This window comes from Seriola lalandi, unplaced genomic scaffold (genome assembly GCF_002814215.2).
Source record: "Seriola lalandi dorsalis isolate HSWRI2012SDOR001 ecotype SW California unplaced genomic scaffold, Sedor1 jcf7180002054921, whole genome shotgun sequence".
In the NCBI taxonomy this organism is placed as follows: Eukaryota; Metazoa; Chordata; class Actinopteri; order Carangiformes; family Carangidae; genus Seriola; species Seriola lalandi.
The window spans coordinates 914,227-925,083 of NW_019525473.1; the positions used below are offsets into that span (position 1 = coordinate 914,227).

The 10,857-nt window shown below is 41.6% G+C and overlaps 1 protein-coding gene across 2 annotated transcripts in view; it reads right to left on the reverse strand.

Annotated features, from left to right (window-relative positions):
• sorcs1 (sortilin-related VPS10 domain containing receptor 1) overlaps positions 1–10,857 on the reverse strand; it is a 168,018-nt gene that overhangs the window by 51,159 nt on the left and 106,002 nt on the right. For both annotated transcript variants that reach the window (XM_023431397.2, XM_023431396.2), the window contains exon 4: positions 2,145–2,303. In XM_023431397.2, coding sequence (XP_023287165.1) covers positions 2,145–2,303 — 159 coding nt within the window. The remainder of the gene's footprint in view (positions 1–2,144; positions 2,304–10,857) is intronic.

The following is a 10,857-nucleotide window of genomic DNA, read 5'->3' on the forward strand; positions in this document are numbered from 1 at the left end:
AAGACATCTGTTTAGCACCCGAATGGACGACGTTTCTCCCTGGAAATGTAATTTTCTAAAGCTATGAGAACCACAAACAAATTTACATTTGTATTAGAATGGAAGCAAAAATCTCAGACGCAGATATCCTTTACATTTTAGTGAATAAAAGTAAAACTATCCGCATGTGGAGATAGCGTACCACAGGCGCTACGTGAAATGAGAATTGGTATTTTATAATTTAAGTGGTCCAAACCTTGAAGTGCTGCTTCAAATCAAATAAAAACAAGTGTGCTGGTTTTTTTTTTATTATTTCCTGCTGCTCTGTAAATAAACAACTTTGACAGAGTGATATATACTCACTGGAGCCCTTTTGTCTCCAAACACACCTGCATCTGACAAAGCACAAAGGCAAATCCGTTTACTCTGAAGCTTACAGCTGGAATTTAATGAGGCATAAAACTTATTTCAGTGTTTTGCTCTGGACTTTTTTTTTTTTTTTTCATTTTAAGCATGAGTAGCCATGCATAATGTGTAGACAATCATTTATTCTCGGATAACAAAAATGTGACTCTGTTTGTTTCTATTAATTTAGTTTCTAATTGTATTTATTTATTCTTTCCTGAAGGGCGTAATGCAGGCGTGCATTTGAACGGCATCCAATGAGAACACAGCCCACACAGATTATCACTGTTGTCAAATCAATAATTCTCCTTTATTTCGTCAGCTTTTCATTTCCTGTGCTATTTTCTTATATTTCACTGTGATTTAACATCACAAACGACCCTTCAACCATAGGTCAGGGCCTATGAACAAGGGTCACTGCCACTTTTAATTTGATTACCCATTAACACAAATCAGCTAAAGACTTTGGGTTTGAGGATGACAGTCACTCAGTACTCATCACTCAGTAATGGGTGTATCCATACTGTATACAGTCTTCACTGTGACTACTGCATGTATATTCTCATGTCAAACAGGGGGTGATGAGATTTCCATGACTTCCATTCTAAGCTGTGCTGAGCAGATGCAAGCTACAGGGGGGTGAGATGGGTGGGGTCGAGAAGGCGGGGTTGCAGGAAATCACTTTGACTAATTATCCTCCCGCAGCAAGTTAGTATGTAGCCAAGCAAGTGACCGTGAAGAGGCGAAAGGTGAAGGGAGGGGGTGGCTGGGTGTGGAGGGGTCGGCGCAGGCTTCACAACCTCCAAAGGTTTCTCAATCAACAAATGCAGCAGCACTGCCAAAAGGAGACGAGGAAAGTGAAAGAGAGGCAGTTTGGAGGTGGAGATGTTGTGTGAGCGAGGGCGCGAGTGAGCGAGTGGGTGGGTCGGTCGAGTGGGTGAGGAGGAGAGTGCATGTGTGAAGGTGAGCGAGTTAGCACCTGACATACGGGGGGGGGGTCAACAAACGACATAAATACACCCAAAAAAATCTGTTGAATTTTGTCTGACAGTTACTCTGAATGAGACGAATGACGAGACAGTTTTACCTCTTCACATCTCTATTATACGAGAAGAAGAAACTGAAGGACATTTTACAAAAATAACAGTTTTATGAAATCATTTCTCAAAATATGAAACATCGAGATATAAAGTCAGAATTATGAAATACTAAGTAAAACATTGTGACTTTTTAAGGCAAAATTATAAAATGAAAGTCAGAATTATGAGCATAAACAACAATTATAAGACAGTGAGTCAGAATGCTGCTAAGAGAGTTAGTGACACCTCTTCTGGTCACACTAATTTTGATTTTCAAAGTCAAAATACTGACTTAGTATTGCATCATTTTCACTCATCTTTGCCTTAAAAATCATCATTTTTGACTGATATAATAATTTTATTATAGAAAGTCCAGATTTTGACTCTTTAAAATCAAAACTTTTTGTCCTTTTTTCATTTACCTGATGAAAATAGACTAGGCTGAATTTGGAAATACCTGCATTATACAATCTATGCTTATCCACCTCCCTCCCAAATGAACTTCATGAACTATGACTGTGCGCTTTGAGCCAAACTCTTGTGTAACAGGATCTCACATTTATCCGGCTTGCTCTGAGGCGCCGCATCTCCAGATTGTTGTTGCTTATCTGACTTAACGCTCAGCCCCCTTTTGATACCTTGAACAACTGGCTGCTTAACTTGCCCTGCCCGTTCTCTAACCTTTTGGTCGTGGCTGTAGGCCAGAATCCAGTCCTCCTGCTCCGGGTGGAAGAGCAAGCTGAGGATGTAGAAGTTCAGCCGGTACTTCTGGTAGGTTGCTCCTTCATCGGAGCTGATCAGTAGACTGCTCTCCACCTCTGGATCAGTTAACAGCATGATCTGATGGAAGCAAAAGAATGAGGCATTATGGGACAACCTGAGCAGAGCTCGACTAAGAGGTTTTCAACACTTAACAGAAAAGCACAAAACAACTTTTAAAATGAAAAAAAAAATACTTTCTTTAATAATAAACGAGGCTAGGTCTGGACTGTATGTGGTCAATGTGCAAAATTACAGACATAGTTGATGCAACTGCTGTAAAGAACTGCCATCATCACGTCTCTGTGCTCACATATAGGCCTACAGTATTCTAATACAGATTCATTCACAATAAAGCTGTTCTCATTGACGCATTCTTCCGCTGTTGAAGACAAGTTTGATAATAGTGAGTGAAACGTGGCCCACCAAGACTACATGTTAACCTTCACACTATTTCCAAGCGGAAATCCTGATTTTATAACCACAAGGTCGTCAGACTAAATGACCGAACACGTCAGTTAAAGACGAGGACTGAGCTGTGACTTCGTCTGTATTTACTTCTAAAATGATCACTCACAGAGAAAGGTAGAACAGACAGACAATCTTCCTTGTCTCTCACACGGAGCACAGCCTCCGTCTGGGATCCACAACAGTTTTTTTTTTCTCCATTATTTCTTTTTCCTCAAAAACTGACCGAGGACTTTATTTACCTCAACTGCAGAAGGAAACAGGTCTCTATCAGAGGCACGTCTTTCTTTGTATCTCGCTCTTTTTGATATACAACTGGTCATTAAGTAGGAAGCCTTGTGTTGAGTCGCTCTCGTCCGTCGTGTTAGTTGCTGCATTCTGTGTTAATACAAAGCCAACACCTCCTTTAATTGTTTCAGATTAAAGGCCTTGTAGTGTTTCAGTGGACAGAGACCCTTTATTTGGTGACTTTTATCACTGTGCTCATTTCCAGTTGCTGAAGTTTCTGTTTACATGCTAATCAGATCTACTAGTTTCTTTTGTTTAGCGGTTAGCTAAGCTTTCTCTCTCTCTCTCCCTCCCTCTCTCCTGCTCTCTCTGACTTATGTTTATAGTTATTCCTGTCTACTATAATGATACATGTAATTGCCTTAATGGAGGTGAATCTCAGTGAACTGGAAGTGCTAGTCTGCTTCCCTGCAGCTTCAGAGCAGCCAGACAACCTCTGCCCACACACCGTCCAGTGACGTGGCATTTGGCTGACCAGTGGTGGAAATATGATCAGTCAGTAAGTCAGTCAGTCACACAGTCACCCAGTCAGGGACATTCGCTCAGGTTTATTCAGAGGAGTGATTACCACCACAGTGCAGAGACACTACGTATAATGATCAGATGTAGGGCAGCGACGCGATGTGTGTCGGCCGCCGGTGTTCTGTTGTCCTACCGTCCCCTGTGTCATAGCTCTACCCACCATGCAACTGTACACTGATTTATAGTGGTTATTGTTAAGAGTAACAGGCATTACACTATTAAAGAGCCGGCCTTGTCCAGCCAAAAGTGCAGGAGTGTGTGACTATTTTACTTTGTGCTGAATTCTTCCCCGTTTGTCTGCACTGTGTGTGAGAGTCAGAGATGAGTCAGTAGAGACTGATTACCATATCTGCAATATAAAGCGTATTGTTAGAGCTGTGGCTGCAGATTTGTGCGTTAAAAGCTCCTTAGTCACTTTTCTACTGATGTTGTCATATCTCAAATAATGATTTGTATGTGTTAGGCTTGATGATATAATCAGTATACGTGTAACAGTAAAGGCGTGTGAACTTCTTTCCTCTTCCTGTGTGCCTCATCATTCAGATTGTTTGCCTCTGTCTTATGCTCAGTCAGGTCTTGATAGCAATAATTTCCCATGAGCTTCTTTCTTTTCTTAGAGGTCCAACAATTTTCTTTTGCCAAATTCTGGCATGGTCCCCAGAAAAAAATCACAAAGAAACCCCCGGATAATATCAAATGCAAATATAATTGAATCAGTGGATCTCAAGACACAAGCGCTGTCATCATTAGGAGAGTGAACAGCAGCAGAGAGTTTGGAGAGGAACATTAGTGGGTGCGTGTAGATGGATGAATGGATAGATAGATAGATAGAATTTGTGTGTGTGTGTGTGTGTGTGAGTTTGTGTGTTTGTGCTGATGAGTCAATAAATCTATAACTAATACTGGCACTGGCAAATACATTCCCCTCATGTAACCCTTGTTAATATTGACTTGAGTTACAACATATAGACATTCAGTGGTCAGCTCAGACAGAACGCCTGCTCAGCTCTCATTCAGGGGTGTAATTTCCACTCAGGACATATTCCCCTCACTTTGCAATATCCTGTTTTTGTTCCCCTAACGCTTATTGGTTCTGGTTGATTATCTTAGCCTACTAAATTCCCTATGAACATTGTACTGTCCACACAGCATGGTCAAGATTAGATGATAGGAGTTGATAAAAAAAGAAAATAGCCCTTTTACACAGAGAGAAGCAAAATCCTGCCATTGCCTGTTCACACTAAACCAAACAAACATATTACCGCCCCCGTGTGTGGTTTTTAGATCGAGCGCCGGCGTTCTGGAATCACTGACGCATTGTACCGCAAGAGCGTGTTGGCGTCTGTCCCACTATACGCCATTGGCTTGAACACGGAACTACAGTCCCCCCCCCCCCAAGTGGGGCCGTGTCAAAGGGGCCAAAGGCGTCACACTCGTCTCAGTTGCCTTCAGTAATTACAGTGCGCTCAACGCAATGACTTTATCAAGTGGCTGTAAGTGATGTGGTTTGTATGTAGCAGACTTTCTTTTCCTACCGTGGGTTTTCCCTCCAGGCTATAAGGACCAGCTGCCCTACCTTAATGGTAAGGTTGCTGTCTGAAAGAAACTGCCTGCGGACACATTAGCTACAGAAAATATCAGGTATCTAAAGGAAACTAAAATTTGATTTAATTAATTATAGTAGTGTTACATTAACAATGCACAGGTTTATCTAGGTATACACTGTATTTCTATCCTTTTCTATCCACCTGTCCTTTTTACTATTCTTTTCTATTCTATTCTATTCTATACTACACTTATGGAAATTTCAATACACACACACACACACACACATATATATATATATAATTTTTTATATTCTTGTCAGTTTTGTTACTCTGTACTGCCAACTATATACAACACGACAGTGGCAAGTGGCAGACATTAGACACTGAAGCTATAATCATAGGTGTCAGTTATGTTATGCAGCGTTGCTAGTATCACATATCAATATGACATCAGTATATCAAAAGATCTTTCCACTCTCTATTTTTGCTGAGAACCGTGAAAAATAGGCTCCAAGCCAAAACTCCAGATGACGCAGCACAAAGGCTCACACAGTGTGGCTGCTCTAACCTGGTAACATGGACACATGAGTTTGCCATGACCATCGTGTACAGCTGAGGTAGGCAGTGTAGTCTACAGTGTGGCCAGAAAGAGGGATCCCTCCTCTAATACTGTTATTGAGGTCTTGGAGTCTATCTCTTTTATTTATATTTATAGTTTATATGTAGTATATATACAGTATATATATATATATATAAGCGCTGTCGCCTCACAGCAAGAAGGTTCCGGGTTCGAGTCCCGGGTCGGACGTGGGATCTTCCTGTGTGGAGTTTGCATGTTCTCCCCGTCCAAAGACATGCAAATGGGGACTAGGTTAATTGGATACTCTAAATTGACCATAGGTGTGGCTGTGAGTGTGAATGGTTGTCTGTCTCTATGTGTTTGCCCTGCGATGGACTGGCGACCTGTCCAGGGCGTATCCCGCCTCTCGCCCGAAAAGATGCTGAGATAGGCTCCAGCCCCCCCGCGACCCTACTAGAGGATAAGCGGTAGAAAATGGATGGATGGATATATATATATATATATATATGCTGTACACTTATGATGCCCTCTGAGAAAAATGTGTGATTTCTGCATCGGCACAGTTACTCAACTTAAAATGGTATTTAGTTATTTAGTATTTATCCAGAGCTAAACAAAAAGCACACAGCTTTTCATTTCATAGAAGCTGACTGATTTGCTGGTTCTGATGTTCCAGTTTTGAAAGTGCAGCTCTTCTTGTCAATTACAGGCCACTGGAAGCTGCGCTGGAGTTTTCGTGATGCCTCTGTCGTCATAATGTAAGTGCAGAGGCAGTGCTCTCCCTGCGTTGCACACACTGTGGCTTACATTCGGTTTAGAGACAATCTCCGTGTGCCCATTATGTCATCAGACAGCAGTGTGAATGAGAATACACACTGCTCTCACAGTCAGTATCCTTCTCGCCACACGGCAAAGTGTTTCCGGCCTCTCACGCTACCGAGTCATTTGTCATCAGCTGCTTGGGTAACAGCAGCCATGGTGGGCAGAGGCACTAACACGAAGTTCATCAGTCACAAAAAGCAGGTATATAATACCGTATTCTCCATGCACTCAAACACGGTCTGAACTACAAATCCCAATTAACGATTTTTCTCTATTCCTGGAAACTGCAACACAGCTGGAATAGAAAACGACTTCATAATGGCTGATGTATGTCCGGTGAATGGTGGGATTACATTTAAGGGGTTTGCCGTCAGAGAAAAATTTTGAATCTACTTTGTTTTGGATCTAGTGTTAGCTCCCTGCCTAGCACCAAATAGCAGACGGTGCCTGCAGAATGAGGACAGGGAGGAAGCACGGACTAATGCACAGAATAAAAGAAGACAAAAAAAAGGGAAATACTCGCCTTGAAAGCACTTGAACAGTCTGGTCGGTATGCTTGGGAACTTATGTTGCCATAAATATTCTCTTGTATCAGCGTCAGGCAAGTGGATAGGTTAAGAATCCATATTATTCCAAATAGTCTGTGGAGCAGGAGACTGTGTGTGTGGGTGCATGCGTGTACGCGCACGAGCGACTGTAAATTATGAGGCCAAAAAGGTTGAAAATGACAAAGGTTAATGAAGCGTATATATGCCGGCTGGAGGACATTTAAGATATGTGTAAGGAATTCTTGAGTTAATTTCGCTGCTGCACTACCGTAAATACTCGGAGATAGAATATTAATGAAATTAGTTTCATATTTTCCATTTCACACAGTCACCCAGTAATTGGACTGTGATTCCTCTCTATAAATCTATGCCTAATTTTCTGCAATACCCTGCAATAAATAGTTTTTTTATTACTGCCAGACTTTAAGCGTGTTCATATTGGAAAAGCGTTAAAAAAAAAAAAAAAAGGGAACAAAGAAAAGAGCTTGTGATTTATTCTCTTTGAGCCAAGTCAATTTTCTAGCTTTACAGTGACAGCAACTTGGGTGTGAATGATTTAATACAAGTGAATACACTGGTTTCACCCAATTCCTGTTTGTTTTTATTTCCATGCAAAAAAAAAAAAAAAAAAAAAGCAAACAACTTGTAAACAAAGCCATATCTATCTCAGGTTACAGTTTTGAACTGGGATTGACAGAGCCGGCCGGAACCCAGGAGCCAGCCGCTATCTTGTAACTGAAATCAATTCTACATGACAGAGTGCAGCTAAGCAGGCACACTGAGGGGGTCAGGACCAGCTCGCATTTATTCGGTGATGTGAGAAGCGTATTTGTCAGCTTTTGAGCTACTGTACATCTGAGAACTGTGCTGAGTATATTTCACTTTTCTTTTTTTCTTTTTTTTTTTTTTTACCAAGCAGCAATCCTTTGACTTTTTTGTAGCCAGTATGAATATCTTAAATGCTCCCATTCCTCTCTTGACTCACACGTTTATCAAGGTGCAGATGTTTTTCAAAGAACCAGCGAAAGTCAGAGAGTCAGAAAGTGAAATGAAGTAAAGTACAGATCACTTTTCACAGCCACATCTAGTTTATTAATTATTTGTGCGCAGAGTTTATGTACTGTGAAAGGACTGATAGGACTGTCTGGGTTATTTTGTATAAATGCTCCTCCAAGCAACTGTGGATTATTTCACATCAGTATCAGCGGGGGCTGAGGGAAAGCAAGTGATAGCTTCAGGTTGAAGGTTTCAAGGTTTTGATATTCTTTCTTAGCGCCAACCTTCTTCCTTCAAAAGGCTTTGCCTTTTGCCAGGCTGCAACTGTAAATAAGAATTTTGCTTTTAACGACTTGGCTGAGAAATAACAATATAAATTGTCCATAAGACATACTGTAGGAACTGAGCCTCATAATTGAGGGCAAAAGACAGTCAAAGGGGAACAGGTCCTGTCAGGGGTGTGTAAAATATTCACAAGAGGTTGATAAATGTCAGTGGTGAACGTGCTGCGTCTAAACATCTCCTGTTGTCAGTCCCAGTCCCTGAGCTAAAAATGTCACAAGGCAAGAGCCCAGAGAAAACTGAAAGGATCAGTTCGGAAAGAAAGAAAGAGAGAGAGAGAAAGCAAATAATAATTGTCACTTGCCCCTCGTGGTGTCTAGCTATGTGTTTCGAGATGCTCAAAACACTGAGAAATCTCATTTAAAGGCAGGGCTGAGATTATCCACAGACCTTGTAACAAAGTTGGATGTCTCCAAAACTCTTTCTGCATAGCTGAATACTACAAGGGGTAAGTGGAAAAAAAAAAAAAACCTTTAGCAACTGCATGTTCGGTTCAGACACAGTGAAAAGACGTATGATGTGCTGTATATTTACCTTTAGCTGCTGTGTGAATTACTCTTCTTTTCTGTTTGCAACAAAGATGGAACTATAATGAGACGTTCTTGCCGTGTGTTCAAAGTGAATTTGAGAAGCAGCACAGTTGTGTTCGATGTCAGCGGAAGGATGCAAGAGATTAACAGCAGTCCTGCCATAAAGTACCTACAGCACAGGGTCTGACTTATTGCTCAGTGACCATGGCAACACTTGACATATGTATTATTACCTGATTGGGCCACATTGAAGTATTCCCCACATTAACAGCTAGATAGGAAACTATAGCAATGCAACCCTCATTTTTATTTTCTTTTACTCACTGTAATAGAAAGCAGTGATAGAAATAAACACATGGTTTCCATGGCGGCGGATTCTTTTTGATACTGAACAGAAGCGACAACTGAACCTTTTATTAGCTTGCTTAAAGTCGTCTTCACTATGCAGCCGTGGCTCTGGAACATTCCTGAAATGAGATGTATCAAATAGGAGCGTCGCAAATTCCATGTTCATCATGTGACACGCAGCGGCCAAAACTGCATTTTCTACAGTTTACTCTAAAATAGTGAAACTCGTTTTTGATCTGAGCATCACAAAAATAATTGTTTTCATCATCAGAATTGGATTCATTTAGAAAATCTAGAGGAAAATTCATCTACTTCAAAAAGTATTCAGACCCTTTCACTTTTTTTCCCACACTTTATTGTGAGAAAAAACAGCCTACACTCAATAATCCATTATGACAAAGTGAACACACGTTTTTAGAAATGTTTACTGAAAACCAACTTTGGCAGCAATTACAGCTTCAGCCTTTTTGGGTAAGTTTCTATACAAGCTTTGAACACCTGGATTTGAGCAGTTTATCACATTCTTTCCTGGCACATCCTCTGAAAGTCGGTCAGATTGGAAGGGAAGCGTCTGGAAGCTGCCATCTTCAGGTCGCTCCACAGATGTTCTATGGGATTTAAGTGTGAGCTTTGGCTGGGCCGATCAAGGACGGTCAGAGACTTGTCCCAAAGCCACTCCGGGATTGTTTTGGCTGTATGCCGCTTCGGATAAGTGTTGTGCCGGCTTGTGAACTGTCGCCACAGTCTCAGACTACGTGCACTCTAGAGCAGGTTTTCCCTCCAAGCACCTCTCTGCATTTGGCTGCGTTCATCCTTCCCTCAGTTCTGACCGGTCTCCCTGTCTCTGCTGCAGAGATGAGGATGGTTCCTCTGTGTGTCTCTATCTTTTAGAGTGACCCACGGGTTCTCGGTCACCCCCACCTGATCTATGTCTCGCCTCAAAATATTCTATCACAAAGGTATACAGAGAGTTCCTTGGTTTATGTGCCTGCAGTGTGTGAAGTCCAGTGGATTCCAAATGCCACAGGTGGACTCAAATAAAGTCCTAGTGTCATCTCAAGGAAAGTTTAAGCTAAGAGGACACAAGCACGTGACACAGCAACAAAGGGGGAACGCCTGAAGCTTCAGACAGAATAAATGGAGTCAAGTGTAAAGTCCAGTATCTGGTTTTAATTCCACTGTCACATCACAAATAGAAAAGTATTATTACATACTATGCCTCGCATCTGGTGTCAATGCCTGTGTGACATGTCTGTTTGTTTATGCCACTCAAAGACACCTATAAATAACATTAGTCACGCCACTGTCAGTCACTGTCAGCTGCCGCTAAATAAACCGGTTAACAATTACAAAGCTAATGCTAACAGACAATAAGGGAGAGACTGGCAGGATTACTAATGAGTTAACTGTAGCCATCACGTACAAGACGGGGCCTCTGTGTGTTCATGTGGAACCGTGTTAGCTTAGCAAACTGTCCGCATTGACAGCACACGGAAAATCAAATCGCTCTCGCTCCTTCTTCCCATGAATATTCATGACGAACGCCAGCTATCAAACTCCATCGAGGTATGTGGCTCTAAGTGCAGGACATGAAAGCAAAAGGAGTTGACGCACAGATTCATAAATATTACTCCCCCCCCCCCA